Source organism: Hipposideros armiger, unplaced genomic scaffold (genome assembly GCF_001890085.2).
Source record: "Hipposideros armiger isolate ML-2016 unplaced genomic scaffold, ASM189008v1 scaffold_85, whole genome shotgun sequence".
Classification (NCBI taxonomy): Eukaryota; Metazoa; Chordata; class Mammalia; order Chiroptera; family Hipposideridae; genus Hipposideros; species Hipposideros armiger.
In genome coordinates this window covers 1,055,223-1,076,479 of record NW_017731435.1, presented here as the reverse complement: position 1 = coordinate 1,076,479, position 21,257 = coordinate 1,055,223, and the positions used below count along the sequence as shown (strand labels likewise).

At 54.0% G+C, this 21,257-nt stretch overlaps 1 protein-coding gene and 1 long non-coding RNA gene across 10 annotated transcripts in view; one reads left to right on the top strand and one right to left on the bottom strand.

The window, feature by feature from the left end:
• Positions 1 to 15,879: 15,879 nt before the first annotated feature.
• LOC109383558 (uncharacterized) lies at positions 15,880 to 19,174 on the bottom strand. The gene is made up of 2 exons (XR_002124216.1): positions 19,086 to 19,174; positions 15,880 to 16,707 (listed from the first exon to the last, which is right to left on the bottom strand). It is a non-coding gene; the product is annotated as an uncharacterized LOC109383558 (long non-coding RNA).
• Positions 19,175 to 19,444: 270 nt separating this feature from the next.
• PPP2R2D (protein phosphatase 2 regulatory subunit Bdelta) overlaps positions 19,445 to 21,257 on the top strand; it is a 40,298-nt gene continuing 38,485 nt past the window's right edge. For 5 of the 9 annotated variants that reach the window (XR_002124214.1, XM_019644105.1, XM_019644108.1 and 2 more), the window contains exons 1-2: positions 19,445 to 19,718; positions 19,823 to 19,915. Coding sequence is in view for 8 of the 9 variants with exons in the window: in XM_019644105.1 (XP_019499650.1) it covers positions 19,542 to 19,718; positions 19,823 to 19,915 (270 nt within the window). In the remaining variant the exon portion in view is untranslated. The remainder of the gene's footprint in view (positions 19,719 to 19,822; positions 19,916 to 21,257) is intronic. The other 4 variants (XM_019644111.1, XM_019644109.1, XM_019644106.1 and 1 more) reach the window with 2 other exon arrangements.

The window sequence follows — 21,257 nt, the reverse complement described above, 5'->3', positions numbered from 1 at the left end:
AGACGTCTAGGCAATGGCAAATAAACACAAGAAAGAAGTTAACATCGCTTGTGACTAGGGGACCCCTCGCGACTCAGCAACGGGGCACCACGGCACACCTGTGCACAGCTGGAGCCCAACACACAGGCTCACTCACCGCTGGGGGGGGCGGAGCCGCGGGACTCTCGCTTGCTGGTGGGGGTGCAGGCTGGGGCAGCCACTTCAGAGGACAGCTGGACAGGCTCTTACAAAGCTAAACGCCATCTTACCCAACGGCCCAGCAGCTGCACTCCTGGGGGTTTACCTGGCTGACTTGAAGCCTTGGCCACACAGTCTCCATGGAAAGCCTGTGTGCGCAGACACTGCCTGGCTGGAGTGACACCCACGCTGGGCCGTGGGCCAGAGTTGGGCTGGGTGCTCAGGGTGGACACAAGCCTAGCAGCTGGTCGGGCCTCTGAGGGGGAGGACTCTGAGGGGGTGGCCGTTGCTGTCCCCAGACCGTAAGTGGACGTACCCCTCCGGCCGGGCAGGCCCACAGCCAGCCCCATTCAGGCCATTTCTGAATCTTGCTGATACCTGAAAGGGGCAAGGAAACACCTCCAGTTAAATCGAATGCCACTCGCAAGTCACCAAGGGGTGCAGGCCTGCGAGGAGGCCACAGTTCTGCCTGTCACTGGGGGTGTCATTGGGGGTGGTCCTGAGCAAAACCACAACTTTGCTACATGTGGCTTCATCACTTGCTCATCACACTGCGTCTGGGGGAGACGGGGGCTGGCTGTGGCCACTCAGGGAGTGAGTGAGGAGATGGGGGCTGACAGGGGCTGACAGGGGCTGAGGGGGGCTGGGCTGGACCCCGGCCTTTGGGCTGCAGGCCCTGGGCAGGCCTCCCTGGGCCAGGCTGGCCTCTGGCACTCAGCCCCAGGCGCTGGGAAGGGTCAAATGGAGAGGGTGGGAGAGGGCTTTATAAAGTGCAGAGAACTAAACAAATGTCGGGGCTATTACTACGATTCCTTATCAAGTTAACTACCCACAGTCCATAATTGCAAAGTGCTTCTGAGCGGAGCAGATCAGGACACCAGGGCTCATTAAAAATCCTCAGCGCCGCCACACCGTTTTGCTGACCTTTGCATTAATTCTTGCCTTTTCTCTCATTAAATGCTATTCCTGGAGCTGTTAGTAGCTCCCCCATCTGTCCCCTGATGAAATAATGACCCAGGATCACTCACTTTGGTGTTCCCCATGTTCATCACGCCACCAGCCCGAGGCACCTCCACTCGGGCCATGTGTCTGCGGCTGGTGCCAGCTGATTAGGCGGACGTCACCCAGTCGCCCACGTCCGTGTGCACAGACTGTGCCTCAAATACCAATTATTAAAAGCTGGCAACTTTCAGGGGGAAAAATTCACTTTTACAAATAATGAGGTTGAGATTCGATGTTCCCTGCCGTGAAAGGACACTGATAACTCACAGTCTCTTAGCCGAATTCTTACGCTGAAGTTCAGGGCAGTACACGGAGAGGAGACCCTTCTCTGGTTTCTTCTTCAAACTGGGAGAGGCCACCCCGTTAGGCTCACCCGTGGGGGAGCAGTCACACAAGCCTTCCACAGAGGTGTGTGTCCTCACACGGCCCCGGCCGATGTCACTCCTCATAGCTACTGACTTAAATTAGAAATACCAGCCCTGATTTCTCATGGGTGCAAGCACTACACATGCAGGTTTCAAAGTGGATTTGAAGTTTAAGGTGGGTCAATGCCAAAAAAAATACACAAACCAATTCAAAAATGAGCAAAAGGCTCAAACAGGCATTTCTCCAAAAAATATAGACAAATGGTCAACAAGCACATGAAAGGCTGTTCAACATCATTGATGGTTAGGGAAACACAAATCAAAACCACAGTGCGACACTCATTAGAATGGCTACTATCAAAAAGAGAGACAACAAGCATCGGTGGGATTCGGAGAAACCAGCCCGCCGTGCTCTGTGGGTGGGATGGAAAATGAGGCAGCTGCTGTGGAGAGCAGTATGTCTGTTCCTTAAAAAAACTCCACCACAGAACTACCGTACGATCCAGCACTCCCACTTTGGGTGTTTACCCAAAAGAACTGCAAACATCTGTGTACATGCAGCATTATTCACAACAGCCAGAAGGTAGGAAGAGCCCAAGTGTCCAAGACAAATGAATAGATAAGCAAAATGTGGCCTATCGTACAACAAAATATCACTCAGCCTTCAAAGGAAGGACGTTCTGACACCGGCTACAACATGGACGGACCTGGAGGACATTACGATGAGTGAAATAAGCCCGTCGCAGAAGGACAAATGCTGTGTGATTCCACGTATGTGACATCTCTAGAGCATTCGAATCCACAGCGACCGACAGCAGGACGGTGGGTGCCGGGGCTGGGGGAGGGGAGTGGGAGTTTGTGTTTAATGGGACCGAGTGGCAGTTTGGGAAGATGGAAAGTTCTGGAAATATACAGTGGTGACGGCTGCACACCTGTGAGTGACTCATTGCCCCTGATCTGCACGCTTGAAAATGGTTTAAATGGTCAATTTTATGTTGTGTATATTTTAGCCACAATAAAAAAGTAAAAATAAAAATAAAATGTACGAAGGGGCCGGCCGAGTGGCTCAGTTGGTTAAGAGCTTGCTCAAGAATACGAGCTCTGAGCATCAGGGTAGCCGGTTTGATTCCCGGCCCGAGCTGAGCTGCCAACAGGCGGCAGGATGGCTCAGCTAAAAATAAAAAAGAAGAAAGAAAAAATAAATAAATAAATCAGGATGCTCAGTGATCTCAGGGAGAACTTTAACAAAGAGATAGGAAACATAAAAATGGAGATAGAAAACATAAGAAAGAATCAGTTCGAAATAAAGAATGCAATAACAGAAATGAAGACTATATTAGAGGGAATAAACAGTAGATTAGGTGAAGCAGAGGATCGAATCAGCGATTTGGAAGATAAGGTAGCAGAAAACACTCAATCAGAACTGCAAAAAGAAAAAAATGAGTATAGTTTAAGAGACCTCTGGGACAACCTCAAGTGTTTACAACACTCATATCATATGGGCACCTCAAGGAGAAGGGAGCGAACAAGGGATTGAGAATCTATTGGGTTGTCAGAAAAATCATGACGCATTTTTGCAATGAAAATCATAGAAAAAAATACCTCATGACTTTTCCGACAGCCCAATATTTGAAGAAATAATGACTGAAAACTTCCCTAACTTGGGCAAGGAGATAGACATACAAGCCCAGGAAGCACAGAGTCCCAAACAGGATGAACCCAAAGAGGCCCACACCACAACACATCATAATTAAAATGCCAAAGGTTAAAACAAGGAGAGAATCCTAAAAGCAGCAAGACAAAAGCAGTTAGTTACTTACAAGGGAGTTCCCATAAGACTGTCAGGTGATTTCTCAACAGAAACTCTGCAGGCCAGAAGGGAGTGGCAGGAAATATTCCAAGTGATGAAAAGCAACAGCATACAACCAAGATTACTCTATCTAGCAAAGTTATCATTTAGAATTGAGGGACAGATAGAGTTTCCCAGACAAGAAAAAGCTGCAAGAGTTCATCACCACCCAACCAGTATTACAAGGAATGTTACAGGGGTTTCTTCAAGACAGAAAAAAAAAATCAAAAATATGAATAATAAAATGGCAATAACTACATATCTATCAACAATTGTTTTCAATGTAAATGGATTACATGCTCCAATCAAAAGACACAGGAGGGCTGAATGGATAAGAAAACAAGACCCTTACATATGCTGCCTACAAGGGACTCGCTTCAGATCGAAAGACACACACAGACTGAAAGTAAAGGGATGGAAAAAGATATTTCATTAAAATAGAACCAAAAAAAAAAGTAAGCTGTGGTAGCAATACTTATACCAGACAAAACAGACTTTAAAACAAAGGCTATAACAAGAGACAAAGAAGGACCCAGTAATCCCACTTCAGGATATTTATCTGAAGAAATCCAAATGCAATTCGAAGGGATGTGTGCATCCCTATGTTCATTGCAGCATTGTTTACAGTGGCCAAGATGTGGAGGCAGCCTGGGTGTCGGTCGGTGGATGAATGGATAAAGAGGAGGTGGTGCTTATATACAGTGGACTATTGCTCGGCCAGGGAAGGGAATGGGTTCTTGTCATCTGTGGCGGCATGGATGGACCTGGAGGGTATTGTGCTGAGTGGCGTACGTCAAACAGAAAAAGACAGATGCAATGTGATTTCAATTACATGTGGAATCTAAAGAACAAAATAAACAAACAAACAAATCAGAAACAAACTCATAGATACAAAGGGCATTTTGATGGTTGTCAGATGGGAGGGGATTTGGGGATGTGTGAAAAAGGGGAAGGGATTAAGAAATACAAATTGGTTGTTACACAGTCGTCATGCGGATGTAGGGTATAGCATAAGGAAAATAGCCAATGACGCTATAATAACTATGTATGGTGTCAGGTGGGTACTAGGCTTATGGGGGGATCACTTTGTAAGGTATATAAATTTCTAACCACTGTGCTCTATACCTGAGACTAATATAACATTGTAGGTCAACTGTAACTGAAAAATTAAAAATTATTTAAAATAATAATAGAAGAAAAGTGTCACTAAGCTGTATTTAAGAGCTCTCCTTTGCAGTTATGTTGAGCAGACTAAATAAATCAGCGCTGGCTCTTAGTCTGTTCAGGGAAAATGAACTGCGGCTCATCTAACTAATACTTTGTAAGTCGGAGCTGAGGCGCATTTTAATGCATATTTAATTACGGGATAAACATGTCACCCATTACCTGCAAAGGCCAGAGCTGGGCCAGGACAGGCACTGTGCCACTCCACCTAGAGTATGCTGCATGGGGGGCCCCCAGGGCGCCCCACAGGCTCCGGGAAGAGGAATGGATTTCTCTTTGGGCGCCTCTCGGGCCCTGGGACACCTGGGAGGGAGGGACACGCTGCAGCCTGGAAGTGGAGACTGCTTGCTGCCACGCAGCTGGACACGGCCCAGGGCACAGTCTCCTCCCCCACGACCTAGGCTGGGCCACGGCGGCGCCCAGCATCAGAGCGCTTCACTCCCTCCACGCTTTGCCGCCTGTCAAGGATGCTGGGCTCCCCTCCCCTCCCCCACAGCCCTGGGCCCAGATCCGCTGCCTCCGTGCAAAATCATGTGTCCCCTCAGCCCACTAGTGACGGTGACAGGGCACCTTTCTCAGCCAGCGCGGGAGTCTGCGATGTCCTGCAAACGCACGCAAACTACTCGTCGTTATTATGTATATTATTTATGGAATCTCGTGGTTCCAACTCAGTTATTCTCTCCTTGACCTTGATATATTGGGCTAAAATGACAAGTGATAAAATGCAGAACACAAAATGAGCTCCAAATGAAAGAGAAATAAATCCTCAGGTCTATGATAGAAATTTTCGAAACCTATTTGAATGTGTGCACTTAGAATGTCAGATAATTGAGAGGTGTTAGAGAAAGGCAGTAAAACGTAATGAGTTACCGCTCTGTGCTCCTTAACATAGTCTTCGTCACAGGAACTCTGGTGAGACGAGGAGGCACCCTGGTGTTTACAACATGGGACACTCCCTCTGTCTCCTGCAGGCCAGGTCTAAACTAGACGACACCACGTGGGCTGGCTGATAGCCCAGCCAGATGTCACCCACTTCACAGCTCAGCCACTGGCACAGGGTCCGCAGGGGGCCTGCTCCTGGCCTGCGAACGCTTTCTCGCCCACTGTGCACCAAGCACTGGGGGACTTCGGGCTCCGAGCTCCCAGGCAGGGGCCACTTCAGCTCCTGCGTTCGCCACCGGGACGTGGAGAGGCAGAGACCCACCTGGCCTCACGCTGCTCACAGTCTGGAGGGAAACAGGCTGTGGGCTCTGCCATGAGGTAGAATGACGGTCACTTCGCTTTTACGCACAGCTGCCCAAGAAGTATCTTCCCAGGAAGCCCCGTATTCCATCCCATGGTCTCTGATCCCCACGCTAAACTGAACCCTGGGGAACCTAAGTGGCTGGGCTACTGACTCTGGCTGCCAGCAGGAGCCACCGGGGGACACCAGTCCCAGCAGCACCCCCGCCCACAGAGCCCTCCATGGCCCTGGGTGCCCAGGTGCCCAGCCTGACCATCAGCCATCCCGCAAGGCACCCATGTCACCACACTGCCAGCACCCTCTGGTCCTTCCTGCCTGGGGATGTGAACGGGGATCCCCCCAGTCCACCAGAGAAGCTTCTAAATGCTGAGCCTCGTGAGGAACAGGGTCTAGAATCTGACCTTCATGCTGCCACAGGACCCGGGGGCAGTGGTCAGCCTTGGGGGTCCCTTTACCCCCACCCTGTACTCCATCTGTGTCACTCGGAGAGCTAGTCGTGGGGCTCTTCCCAGCGTGTGACGTTTACTCTTCCTAGCCAGAGCGGACAAGCAGGCCCGCGGGCCCCTCACACAGCTCTCAGGCGGCTGGCACAGGGAGGACAGATCGGGGGGGGCTCATATCCAGGGAGACCGACTCGGTGAGCCATCCTGCCGGGACCTTCATCCTGGGCAAACAAGGGCGCCAGGCTCTGGGAACGGGGTCTGCCGGTGACAGAGCACCTGGAGACTGGCCTTGCAAAGGGTGGGCTCAGCGCCTGGCTGTGTCTGGGGCGCCCTCCATGCCTGGCCCCGGGTCCTGGCTGAGAGGAGTCCCCGAGGAACTGCAGCTTCTTCTGGGAGGGCGCCGAAAGTCCCTGCCCTGCGCCCTGGCCGACTCCCCGCCAGGGAGGCCTGGGTCAGAGGAGCACGAGGAGCCAGGCCCAGCGCTGGGGCGGGCAGATCTCAGAGCCTCTGACATCCTCCACCAGGTGTAAGCGGACAGGCTGGCACGGGACCTCAACGCCCCAACCACCCACCTCCCCAAAAGGAACTGTGTCATCTTGGCTACCCCTGTCCAGTTTCCTCGGTGCTAGAAAATGACTTCGTCCCCTCAGAGTGCTGGAAATCCAAATGAAATGTGAACCAAATGCACTGTTTCCTAGAAAATGGTGGGCAGGCTGTGGGGTCTCGGGCCATCCCTGGGGCTCCTGGCTCATGGGGACCGTGCCACGCCGCAACCTGTGTCCAGCACTGCTCTGCAACGCGGCAGGACCACGGGGCCGTGTGGACCACGGGGAGGCGGCCAGCACCCAGCCGCAATGGCCCGCATGACTAGGCCAGCTCGCTTCTCTCCTCTCCGTTTGTCAGAGCTGATTGTGACGTGAACATGGACGAACAGCTCTAATCTTCTCATCGCAGACCTTGGGAGACCCACCAGGGACAGTTCCCTGACGCCCTCTTCCCAGGGCGCCGGTGGAAACGACCCTCGGTGAAAATGAGGTGCCGCGGGAACGTTGCAACAGGGTCTCCTTCACGGGCGGGGACTTGGTTCCCCAGTGGCCACCAGGCAGGAAGACCTAGTGTCCGGGAGATGTGTGAGAAGTGGGCTTTGGGTTTTTTCCTTCAAAGGAGGGCAGGCACGTGCTTTCCTTCTGTCGCCTCTGAAGCAGTGACAGTGAAAAGATGACCAACACGGACATGGAAAGGACAAGGACAGATGGAGGGGCGAGACAACCTAGGAAAACAGAACCTGAGAGTCCTAATAAGCCTCATCAACACTGTACCTCATTGTAGGTGCCCTCTTGTTGTTTTGCAACAAATTAGCAAAACGAATTAGCGAAAGTCCAACAAAAGTCTGACAGATGCGAGTGGCTCCCAGTCCCTTAAAATGAGGCCCAAGAGCGCCACCCTGTGGCAAGTCTCTCTCATGACCGCTGTTTGCTCTCACCGTTCAAGTTCCTGCCTTGATGCCGTGTCTAATTTTACTGTCTTGAAGGCCTGTGCCGCCCTCACCCCCACCCAGCACACACACACCCATCCCGCTGGGAGTGCCCTGCGGGCGGGGGCAGGTGGTTGGCAGACAACCTCCGGGGAGCACCCTGCTTTCTGCTCGGGAATCCCACCCCACCCCAGCCATTACTCCGTGAGTGTGGGGTGTCTCTCCACGCTGGGTTTAAAGGATGAAGGGGGCTCAGCGGTGAGTGGGGTTTTCTTACCCTTGGAACAGACAAATGCAAGACCCATCAGTCAGGGTGTCTGCCTTCTGAGTGTGTCATAAGGCTGGTCTACATGGCCCCCCAAAAGGATGCTTGGACCCCGCCTCCTCACTCCCCAGAAGGACACAGTGGAGAGGGGGGCTTCACACTGCACCTTCCAACCAGGTCTTAGGGAAGCACAGCCCCTGGTACCTTCAGCCCCGACTGCCTTGCGGAGGAGAGAGGCTGCCCGCCTATCTTTGCATGATTTGTTCCTTTGGGGACAGACGGACCCAGCCTGATGACAGATGTCAGGCTTTGTCTCCCAGGGGCTGCTGCAGTGGCCACATCCAGGCTGATAGCAGGACCCCACCCCGATCCTCCAGGTCTCTGCTCTGGGGCAGAGAGGCGCGCCCCCCTGAGGCACTGCGGCATTGTCGGCATTGTCTCCCAGGGCCCAAGGGGGCTTCTACCCTGGTACCAAGGTCGGGTTAGGGCTCTTTCGTCCAGAGACCCCTGTACTCAACAGGGAATGCCAACATGGCATCAGCGCTGACCCCAGGCCAGGGAACAGCAGCAGAGACCCTACCCCAGGCCCCACGGTCACTTGTCACGGTCACTTCCCACAGCCAGCAGCTTCGTCCATCCTGGCAGCGACGGGCTCGGCACGCAGCCTTCAGCAGAGGCTCTGACTGGGCTCCACCTGGGACCTTGGTCAGTGATGCCGGCCCCTCCTGAGCCCCAGGGTCAGCGATGGGGCCCAGGAAGTGAAGGCTGGCTGGGGAAGCATTGCCCCCTGCTGGCCCCCAGGAGCAGGGGCCCTGGGCCCCAGGGAGGCCAATTCTGGGCTGGGGTCCTGGGCTTCTAAAACATGCCCCCACCATCAAATCTGATGGGTAGAACATGGGATGAGAGTGTAGTAGGGAAATCAAGACTCTTCTGGTTTCTTTTAGGGACTTATGGACTGGAGAAGCATTAAGTCATGGGGATGTAAAGTAAAGCACAGGGAATATAGTCAATAATATGGTAATAACTATGCACAGTGCCAGGGGGGGACTAGACTAGTCAGGGGGATCACATCTTAAATTACACAAATGTCTAACCACTATGCTGTGCACCTGAAACTAATATAAAATAATATTGAGTGTCAACTGTAACTGAAAAATCAAAAGGGGAATTAGAAGTCCAAACACAATACTGAACAAGTGCAAAGAGGGAGGCCTCACACGGCCCGGCTTCCAGACTTTCTGCACAGCCACAGTCACCAAGCGAGAACAGCCGACCAGGCCACATAGGCCCACGGAACAGAACAGAGAGCTCGGAAATGGGCCCTCGTGAACGTGGCCGGCTGCTCTGTGACAGGGGCAAAGGCAGCTCAGTGGGGACAGGACAGTTTCTCCCCCGAATGCTGCCGAGGCGGGTGGACGTCCCCACGCAGAAGAGCGAGTCCAAACAGCCTCACAGCCTTCACCGGACGAACCCAGAAGGCACCACGTATGAAATGCAGACCATAAAACTACTACAAAATAACACAGGGGAAGGTCTAGATGACCTTGGCTTTGCAGCTGGATCTAGATACAGCAACAAAAGCACAACATGAAAGAAAAGTGTGTGATTTGGACTTTGTTGGAATTTAAAAACTTCTGCTCTGCAGGGGGAGGGGAAGGAAAGCTATTAAGGGAATAAAAAGAAAAGGCACAGGCTGGGAGAAAATATCTGCAAAAGACACATTTGATAAAGGACATGCATCCAAAATATATTAAGAAGCCCAGAGAAGTGATATCGTTTGGTGCATTAGTTTCCTGGGGCTGCCCTAACAAGTTACCACAAACTTGGGGCTCAAAACAACAGACATTTACTCTCTCCCAGTTCTGGAGGCCAGAAGCCCAAATCAGTGTCACTGAGACAGTATCACGGTGTCAGCAGGGCACGCTCCCTCCGGAGGCTGCAGGGGACAGCCCTTGTCTCTTCCAGCCTCAGCGGCTGCTGGCGCCCCAACTTCTGGCTGTCACTCAGTCTCTGCCTCCATCTTCACACATCTTCCTTCTCTGTGTCCGTCTCCCGCCGCCTCTATGTAATAAGGCCACCTTGATGGCCTCGAGGACCCCCCGGATAATGCCGGATGATCTCATTCAAGATCTTTAACTTAATCACGTCAGCAAAGACTCTGTCTTCCCAGGTGCCAGGAGTTAGGACCTGGACACACCTTTGGGAGTGCTTCAGTTTACCACAGTCAGCAGGAGAAAGGATTAGCTCTGAGGAGAATGACGGCAGATGCAGACACAGGGGCCGAGGGACTGCAGCCACTGCTGAGCTGAGAGTTAGGGTGAAGTTTGGAAAGGAGGCGCTGTGCCTCACGGGGAGACAAAGATTCCGGGGCGCTGGCTGGCACTGTGCTCGCAGTTTCTCCGTGGCATTTCCAAGAGGCTGAGTAAAGGTTCTAAATTGGTTTTTGCTCCTTTTGGATGTCAGCCCCGTTTCTTTGCTAGGTTTCTTCTAAATGCCACACAGAGCCTGGACAGATGTCTTGAGGAAGAGGATCTATTTAGAAAACTTTCAGCTAGAGAGTCACAAAACACAAGGTGGATGCAGGTGAGCTGCCGCCCTGCGGCTGGTCTGCAGGGACGGCCAGGGCACAGGAGCCACCTGGCCGAGGACGGAGGAGCTGCTCAGAAGGCTGGGATGGCTGGTCCCCAGCTTCTGACCCAGGGTGCTGACCGGTCCTGGGGTGCATGGGGGATGTGGCCACCCCTGCGTGGTGTCCGTCCACCTGTGAGGTTTCACACCCCTCACAGAAGTGACGAACCCCTCCCTGGAGCCACCCCTGTCGCCTGTCCCTGCAGCACCCGCCTGCTTCCCCCGGCTCAGCCAGCAGAGGGCTGCAGGCTGCCGAGGAAAGGCGCCAGGCCCCCAGGGACGCGACAGTGCCCTCTGCACTGTGACGGGAGGGCTGGGCTCCAAAGCTCCAAAACAGAAACAGCTCACATTTAGAGAGCATCAGGCATCAGAGCTTCGCTTATCTTTCCTTAACCCCTCGCGGCCGGCAGGCTGCCATGGTGATTCTGCCCAGCCAGGATGAAAAAGGAGCAAAGAGGGATTGGGGACCTTGGGACCTGGCCGGTGCCCCTCGGAGGGACGTGCTGACCAGCGCAGGCTCGGGGATGAGCAGTCAGTCACCAGGCTCCCGAAATGGGGCTCCTCTGGGGCACGCGTTCATCCAAAGGCCCACCGATTTCAGAGAAATTCCCTGGAACCTATAGTGGTGTCTGCACCCCAAGTTCATGACCACACACCGGGACTTGTTTTCGAGCTCTGAAGCGAACAGGCCTCTCAGTCTTGGTCAGGTGGGAGAGCACACTCTTGCATTTGGTGTTTTCGGTTGACTCTGGAACTCCAAGTGTTTGAACCTGTCACCCTGAGACCCATGACAGGCCCCTTAAATGTACAGCTCACGTCGTGGGTGAGAACCCTTGTGAAGGTGTGTCTGTGCCGACCATGTCCGGGCCAGAAGGTAGGCGCTGACAGTATAGGGCCATCAGATCGGTTTGCCACCAGGAGGCAGACTGTGCTGCCCACAAGGCACAAGACACACGGTCTCCCCCAGCGGGTGCAGGGGGGTGGGGGGTGCACAGGGAGGACCTCTCTTCCTGAAGCATCTGTCATGAGATCAGTCACACTGACAATCTCCCACGGGAGGACGAGGACATATCGTCAAGGAGCCTTTGAAGTACAAAGATCTTTCCTCAACATACAGAATTCCCAAGTTACTGAGATAAATGAGGGGAGATCTGACATTTACTGCACATAATTTAAATTCAAATCGGCTCCCAGTAAGGAGAAATTACAAGGTAATCTGAACTGTGAGCCTTGCACTCTGACCCTTCTGCTGATGTGGGCTTTTAAATGGCTGCAGGTCTGCCTTAATTTTTATAATTTAGAGAACAAAACCATGTTGTAAATATCATGAAGCTAGTATTCTTTATTTTTGGCATGAAGTTATCCCCATCTGTGAATTATTTCTCTAAAAAAAAAAACATTCAAAATAAGCAAGTGTTTTTCTCACTTTGAAACATCTGATCTAAACATGGGAAACCAAATCGCTGACAATGTTCCAAGTGCAGAGGCATGCACAGGTGCGGGGAGTGAATTTAGGAGGAAAGGTTTCCCCAGAGGCATGTGCCGGTTCCTTGCCACCCAGCTGTCACGGACGCAGGAATATGGCTCTGGCAACCTGCAGGCCCACGACTCTGCTCTCCTGGTCCGAATGCAAAGAGCAAAGGAGCCCCTGATATTTCTGTGCAGGATCGTGGCGGGGTCTGAGCTTGGGGGACACCGCCAGGCCTGGCCCTGACGGGGTGAAATGTGATACGCTTTGATTCGCTAAATCATGCTGGGAGACCAGCCGGAGAGCCTCCCGTGCAGTGTTAGAAGGATCACGGCCACTGGCCCAAGAACCACGGCTGCTGCGACTCCTTCAGGCCCCAGGCAGCTGCTGCTGTGCAAGCAGGGCTGGGCTCATGGCCACAGCCCCACACACAATCCCTCCTGCCCCCCACCCAGCTGCCTGCACGGAGTGGAGCCCGGAGCTAAAATTGCAGGAGAGTCGGTACAAGAGGAGGGGAGGGGTCCTGAGAAGTGAGAAAGAGCCAGAACTGCACAGTCATTGCCAAAAGGCGTTTGCAAAAGAGACACTGAAAGCTGGACAGGGAGGGGCGGACGGAGGCAGCTGCCCGCAGCGCCCACCCTGGGGAGGCTGATGGACAGCAGAGCGTGGTGTGGTCCCTTGGACTTGGAGTAATGCAGGAAGCTTTGACATCACAAAATACTCGCGCCAGAAATAAATCTCTAATGCTGAAATATATTCATTTTTCTTTCAAAAGGACGTCGCAAAAACACAAAGGCCAATATAATCTGTTGGAATCCCACAGACCGTGATGAGTAAAACGACAGGCCAGTCCCAGAGGGATGTGAAAGGCTCCCACTGTCACGCCCTGCGGTCACCACACCCACTAACTACGCTGGAAACAAGGCCGGGCTCGGGCAGCCCACCGGAGACCCTCGGCTGGGCAGGGGCCCCTCCCCTCCCCCACGTGTGCGCTCACCCCGGGGGCTTGTGGAAAACACTTCACCCTCTGCCTGGACAGGAAGTTCAGGGTTTATCAAGCATGTGACGCTCGCAGAGCACCGTCGGCACACGGGGTCCGTAAAACAGTCTCGAAGTTCCTGCTTTTCCAGAACACTTTTCTGGGCCTTTAATCTGTGTTCTTGACACTTATTTGATAAAACACGGGGTGCAGTTGTCATGTGCAACCCAACCTCCTAGGCTCGGTGGGGGGTCCACAGGGAAAGTGCCTCCCAATGCAGGAGCGAATGCCCACAGCGTTTGCTGAAGACCAGTGTGGCCACTGCAGCCAGGCGGTGTGGTCGAGGGTCAGCCACTGTGGCCTGGCGTGGCCACTACTGGGGCTTCCAGGAGGAACCAGCCCTGCCAGCACCTTGATTTCACCGTCAGGCTGATTTTAGACTGTAACCTCCGAGTTTAAGAGGATACATGACACATTTGTGTTGTTTTAAGCCACAAAGGCTGGTTCAACATTTGAAAATTAATCAGTGCAGTCCATCACATCTACAGGCTAAAGAAGGATCACATGATCACATCAATAGGTGCAGAAAAAGCACCTGGTACTGGTTTGCTGCGAGCTCTTGTGAACAGGTGCTGGGTTTTGTCAGATGCTTGGCCGTAGGGCTGGGAAGCCTGGGCAGCCTCCTAGCATTGTGTCCGTGCTGAGATTCACTGGACAAGACAGACAGTCTCTGCTCCATTGGGAGCCCAGCACCTAATGGGAATACGGCACCTGATCTCGCAGTGATAACGAGGCACACACTGGGGGAGGGGCGGGGCACGTTCCCGTGGACGAGTGAGAGCTGTGAGCACGGCAAGAACAGCTCCAGTGGGAAGCCATTTCCTTGCCTTTCAGCTTCTAGGGCTGCCCCATGAGGTGACATGACCACTGGTTTGGAGGATCAGGATGCAGACATCCTCTGTGGACCATGGGTGCCTCAGTGTCCCCAGCCAGACCGGCTGTGGAGTCACTCAGGGTCCTTCCTGTGCCCCCACTCTAGCTGTGCTGTCGTGGGCCCTTCCCTTCCCTGCTCAGAGACACGGGGACGGAGGAGGGTGGCCTCCTGCCTTTTTCTGTCTTACATCTGCACCTCGGCTTTCTATCTTGAACTGGACAGACAAGAGTTTGAGCTTTTGTTCCCTGGGTCTATGCAGAGGCTGCCCCTTGGGGAAAAGGAGATTCCCCACCCAGTGAGAGAGGCTCAAGGAAGCAAGAAAGGAGGCACGACGCCCCTCAAACCTGATACCATCTGTCTGCACGTGAAAGACCTCCACCGCTCACCTGCCTCCAGGCAGTGTCAAGGGCCACTCGGTCAGGAACCCTGGGTTTCTTTTTCTTTTAAAGATTTTTTTTTTAATTGGGGGATTGGGGGGATGGGAACAGTGCTGGGGAATTGGGGGAGGGGAACAGACAAGTTGCTGTCGTTTTGTTCTTCAGTCTAGTTGTGGAGGACATTGCTTCACTGGCCCAAGTTGGCACCATCATTGCGCTCTTCCCGGATGAGGCAGATCAGTCGCCAGCTTCTGGACAGCTGCTCACTGCGGCTGCTGGCCGCTCACTGTGGCTGCTGGCTACACACGGTAGCCCATGGCAACCCACTGTAGCAGGGGCTGCAGCCTACGCTGTCGCCAGTAACCCACGACAGCCCAGTCCCAGGTCGAGCTGCCATTCACCATCTTAGCTGTGGAGGGCAGTGTCACTGGCCCTCATATGTGGGATCCGAACCGGGGCCCTCTGGCGTCCCAAGCCAGATCTTAACCATCGCGCCACGTGGCCGGCCCTGAGTTTCTTTTTCTTGATACAAAGGGAATGCCAAGTCTGGGGAATAGGGTTCCTTTTAGTGGGTGGGGCTCTGACGGAGGCTTAGAAGCCAGAGGGAGGAAGGGGTTGGTGAGCCACTGGGGGGCTGTAGGGAAGGGGAGGGCGGAGGAGGGTGGAGGGGGTGGTGGAGCACAGGGCTGGGGAAGGCTGGACTCCTTGCAGGAGGGAGCCGGGGGAAGGAAGCAGCCCTCAGCCCGGCCGCTACAGGCCCAAAAGGGACCAGGCTCTGGGCAGGAAAAGCACGAGTGATTTCTCCAGCATGGCTCAGGCCCCTCCTTGAGTGGATGCTGCAGCAACACTGAGTCAGTCGCCAGCAGCTGGAGGCCTACGACAGCCATCCTCCCACCCCACGGAGACCCGTCCTGGGCGGGGGCACGATCGGTTCAGCTCACGGGCCACGGCATGAGGGTGTATTTCTGGCAAGGGAGGCATAGCTCGGGCAGAGCATGCGCTGGGGTTCTCCCCGCTGCTTAGCCATGCCAGGGAGGGGGGCGGGGGTGTTCTCCCCGTTTCATCATACCTGGGCCTTGAGGTTAGACCTGAGCTTAAACATGCTGCGAGTCTGAATGACTGCAAAGCCTTGGGCAAGTGACGTATTCTCAGCCTCAGTTTCCTCACCTTAAAAATGGGATGTCAGAGTGAAGGTGTAGAGTTCTGTGAGCATTAACTGGTATCATGTAGCGTGCTTGGGGCTGTTTGGACTCTTGGGGAGCACTCGGGGCCACTGAGAGCACACACTGGTCCCTCGTGCTGTGCCTGCCAGACCTCAGGAGGTGCCCTGTTGAAATACAGGTGCGGTTGGCACTCAGCTGCTCGCACACGGCAACAGCGTCACCATGTCGTCGGGAATCAATGAGTGAATTAAGTGCCTAGACACACACGGCAAAGAACAGCTGGACAAATGAGTGGACACGAATCATTATTTCACACAGACACGCTGTCTCCGTTTTCTTTCCCTGTCCTCGGCATTACCGCAACTTAATGGCACAGGACCACAGCCACCTGTCCTCTCACAGCTCCGGAGGCCAGAAGTGGGCTTCACTGGCTCCACTGGCTCTCTGTCCAGGCGAAAATCAAGGCACCGCTTGGTGGGCTGTGTGCCTGTCTGGAGGCCCCCGGAACCAGTCTACTTCCAAGCCCTTCCAGGCGGGTGCCTGAATTCAGTTCCTTGCGGTTCGCCCAGGACTGAGGCCCCATTTTCTTGCTGACTCGGCCAAGGACAGTCTTCGCTGCCATATCCCTTCTCGTGCTCCAGCAAGGGCAGGCTAAGTCCCCCACACACCCTGCATCTCTCGGAGTCCAGCTGGAGAAAGTGCTGGGCTTTTCTAGGTGCTCATGAGATGAGGTCAGGCACACAGAGATAATCCTGGCTAATCTCCTACATTAGCGTCTGCAGCCTTAATTACATCGGCCAAGTCCCTTTTGTCCCGTCATGTAACATACGTAGTCCTTTCTTTTTTCCTTCCTGCCTTCCCTTTCTTCATCATTTGGAGAAGAATTCAAGGAGCCAGTCCTTTTGGGCAGGAGTAAAGAGAAAAGGTGGAATTAAGCGCAGTTCCTTGTTGAACTCCGGCAGTGAAGAGGCGGCAGGTTATAAAGAGCTTCATTCGTAATCCCGAAAACTTGGGAGCAATCCAGGCGTCCTTCAGTGGGCGAGGGATAAATACACCGCTGCATCCAGAAGTTGGGTAGGAAAATTATCCTCTACCCTCAAGGTTCTTCTGGCTGGACTAAAAATCAAATCAACACAAAACAGATTAGCAGAGAAAAACAAGCTGTCGTTGAATAACATGTCTGCCTCTGTACACGTGGGAGAGACCCAGGCACACTGAGGAACTCACCAAAGTGGCGGAAGCCATCACCGTAAACACCACCTTCAGCTAAAGACAAAAGAAGATGCTGGAAGTGGAGAGTCAGCTATGGGAGGTTGTGAGGAAAAGCACAAGAAACAAGGGCCAGGTCGTCACGCAGACTTGCGTCCCTGCCGTCTCCGTTGATGGTGAAGGCTGGCCTGGTCCAGTGAGGGAGACGCTCGTACAGATGGACACTGCCCTTGCATGTGTAAACGCCCTTCAGTGGAACTTCTACTGGCTTCTCAGAGCTTCTCCCACATCTGCTGTTTCTTAAAATTAACCGGCCTCAAATAATCAACATCCCAAAGTGGCATATTTTAGGGTAGCCAACTCTGCTCCCCTTCACAGACAATGGAACATTATTCAGCGATAAAAAGAAATTATTGGGGGCCGGCCGAGTGGCTCAGTTGGTTAAGAGCTTGCCCAAGAGTGCGAGCTCTGAGCAACAGGGCTGCCGGTTCAATTCCCACATGGGCCAGTGAGCTGCACCTGAGCTGAGCTGCTGCTGAGCTGCCAACAGGTGGCAGGATGGCTCAGCTGGTGAGAGCACGTGCTCCTAACAAGATTGCCTGTTCGATGGTGGCTATGCCCGCCCACAGTTAAGACTGAACTTGGCACCTTGAGCTGAGCTGCCGCCCAGATGGCTCAGTGGATAGAGTGTGCGCTCTTAACAACAAGGCTGCTGGTTCCACTCCCACATGAGATGGTGGCTACGCCCACCTGCAACTAATTGAGCACAACACTTGGAGCTGAGCTTGCTGCGCCCTCCACAACTAAGACTGAAGAACAACTTGGCTGTTCCCCTCCCCCAATTCCCCAATAAAATAGTTTTAAAAAGTTAATTATTTATCAAGACATTAAAAATACAGAGGAATTTTAAATGCACATTACTAAGTGAAAAAAGCCAACCATAAGGCATTCTGGAAAAGGGAAAACCAGGGAGATAATAAAAAGATGGGTGGTTGCCAGGGGTTGGGCGCAGCACAGAGGACTTTTACGGCATGAAAATCCTGTGTGACACTATCATGATGGATGCATGTCAGCACATGTTCGTCCAAACCCATAGAATGTGCACTGCCAGGAGTGGACCCCAACGTCAACTATGGACTTTGGGTAATTATGGCGTGTCAGTCAGTCTGGGTTCATCCTTGGTAAACTATGTACCATTCCGATGAGCGACGTGGATAAGGGCGGAGGCTTTGTAGGGGTATATGGGAAATCCCTGTACCTTCTTCTCAATTTTATTGTAAACCTAAAGCTGCTCTAAAAAAATAATAACAAGTCTTAAATTTTAAAAAAAAAGAAAAAGAGTCCAAGACACAATTGCAGCCAATGCACTCTATGATGCAGCTGTGTGTGCAGCCCCTGGCTGCACGGTGAGGATGAATGGCCCGGGGGACGCACGCCGGGGCTTCCTGTGGCTACTCCCTCCGGTCAGCCGGGCCAGGGCGAGCAGCCACGTTCTATGCCTGGTGTGTTCAGAGTGGAAGCCCGCTCCTCACCAATAGGGTGCATACACCTGTGATACCTCGGAGCTAGCTACTAAATCTGAACTTGAAAACAATCCACACTTAGTATTTTAAATGGTATTTAGTTACCAGAGTCTAAATAAATCCAAGAAGAAAAATTTTTTTTAAGTTACGCAGGGAAGAACAACTAACAGGGTATGTTCCTCTGGGATTTCCTTCAGACTTTTAAGATATAAAGCAAGGCAGCTCACTCTCCTCGGGCATATATTACTTTTGTGTTACTTTTGTTGTTTTTAAATTTAAGTTTAATCGTAGCTAAGTAACCAAAGAATACATTCTAAACTAAAACTAACTATCTTGCCATCACTTCAAAAGACTTACCTTAAACACACATTAAAGCCATTGCACACAAGAGAGTCTGACTCACGTTTTCAACTGCTCAGGAGCAGCAGCCTGGCTAAATCAACAAGAAAAAAAGATTACGGCCCGTTTCTATGCCTCTCACTGTCCTCTCCCTTTCTCTTAAACGCTCTCAAAGCAGGTTTGCACCGTCCACTCCGAGACTGCTCTCCTCCGGGTCAGAAACGGCACCCCGCTCGCGACAACCAGGGGTCCCTCTCGGCGCTCAGCACGCAGCGTTTAAGGGCTGCCGTTCCTTCCCACCTTCACGGGCTCCACCCGCTCCCGGTTCTCCGGGAGCCCCGCACAGGTGGCGCCTCCTCAGCCTCCTTCCGGGCTCTGCGCTCGGACCTCGTCCCCGTCTGCCCGCCCTGCCTCCCAGCTCACCTGGTCGCTCCTGGCCGCCATCAGAGAACACAGGCTTCCCGGAGCTCACACGGCGACGGAGGAGAGAGGTCTGCAGCCGGGCCCGGCAGGGACCGCGGGCCGGGAGGACGCGCTCAGACGCGGCGCGCTCCAGGTGCAGCCCCCCATTGGCTGCTCCGCCGAAGGACCGCGCTTCTATTGGCCGCGCTCATTGGCTGGGGGCGGGGCGCCTCGAGACCGCCTATAACTCCCGAGACAGGCGGGCGAACAGCGGCGCCCCGGCAGCTGGTCTTCAGAGGAGCGCTGGCCCGGGGGCACCGCTGGTCACCGCTGGCCGTGACGTACTCTGGCCGCTCCGGAGCACCCCCTTTCGGGCCTGGGGCGCCGCACGGGCGGTTTGCGCAGGCGCACTCGGAGCCTCCCAGCAGCTCCCGGCGGCCCCGCCCCCGCCCGCGGCCGCGGAGGAGGCGGAGGGGGATGACGTCATTGAGCAGGGCGACGGGCATTGGGCGCCATTTTGAAAAGGGAAAAAAATCCCTCCCCGGCGCTGGCGGCGGCGGCCAGGCTGAGGTGCTCCTGCGGCAGCTGCGCTGCGGCCGCCTCCTCCGTCCGCCGCCGCCTCGGCGCCCGCCAGCCCCTGGCCGGCCATGGCAGGTGGGGTCCGCGCGGGGCGGGGCGGGAGGCGCGGGGCCTGCGGCGGGGGCGGAAGAGGGGGACGGGCGGGTCCGCGCGGCCTGACGCGCCCTGTGTGTCCGCAGGAGCCGGAGGCGGCGGCTGCCCCGCGGGCGGCAACGACTTGCAGTGGTGCTTCTCGCAGGTCAAGGGGGCCATCGACGAGGACGTGGCCGAAGGTAAGGCCGCGCTCCTCCGCGTCCCCCCCCAGCACCCGCCCGCGGCCCTCGGGGACCCTGGTCTCGTGGCCGCTCCGGGGAGCTCTGCCCGGGTGGAGGCGCGCCCGTGGCCCTGAGCGTGCGCGCCGGGTCCCCCGTCCGAGATCGCGGGCCGGCCCAGCGGGCTCTGGAAGGAGCCCAAGGTCACAGAGCCTGCTCGGGAGCTCGGGTCCCTGGCGGGGGTGCTGGGCTCTGGGTCCTGGTTCCGCTGCAGGTGGCTGCCTCCTGCACCTGGCAGAACTATGGAAATCATTGCAGAAACGGGCCTCAAGAAACAACATCGGGGTACCTGCAGTGGGAAGGCTCAGTTCCCCACCCGGGCGCTCTGGTCACCTGTGGGTCTTGGGCAGGCTGCTTGGCCTCGGTTTCTTCCTCTTTAAAAGCCGGGCTGGGATTTCATTATCAATTCTTTGGAGTTCCTACTGCAGATTTTACTCTTGAACCTCATGATATTACTTGAAGTCGATTGGTCTTTTCCTTAATCGTGGCCCAGAATGAGCCAGGGCGCACGGTGTCAGGGCGGTGGGCGGGACGCCGCTGCCCGCGCAGCTGCGCGTCGGCGTGAAGCGAGGCGCTTCTTCCCGTCCACACGGCCGAGTGAGTGTAGCGCTGACCCCGAGAAACTCAGAAGTTCCATTACAGCCACATAGTGACTTCTTGTGGTTCAGCCATCTTCCTGAGCATTGTGAACCCTTAACCTTCTCATAGAAATGGTTTGTCTTTGCACCGAATACACCTTGTTTGCCCCAAGTCACTGACAGCCTCGGCCCTCCTCCTCGGCCCGCCCCTGACCTTTTGCATCCGTGTCCTTCGCCGCTGGCAGCACTGACACCTGCAGATCCTTGGCCCTAGGACAGCGCCTGCTTATGAAGCAAGTAAACCGCGCTCTAAGAAATGTGTAGAGGTCCATGATTTGAGATGCAGCTAGGTGATTTTATATAACCTAAGTGATTTGATTCTACTCAAATTTATTTAAGCTACCGTATTTCCCCATGTATAAGATGCACCTTTTTTAGAAAATTTTGGGATCTACAAACTGGGTGCGCCTTATACAGTGGTTGTAGGTCGTTGTCAAGTCATTTGAGAAGTGTGACATTTCAGATGCCATAGATGGAACTGAGGACGAGGCAATATACGAAGACCGTGACTCGTCATCAGACACAGATGAGGACAAGCTCATGGTTGGGGGTTTTGACAGTGATGAGGAGTTGTACGAATTTTATGATGAGTAAAACTTGAGTTCAATAACTTTATCTGATACATTTTTTTTCAAATTTCGGGCCCCAAAATTAAGGTGCGTCTT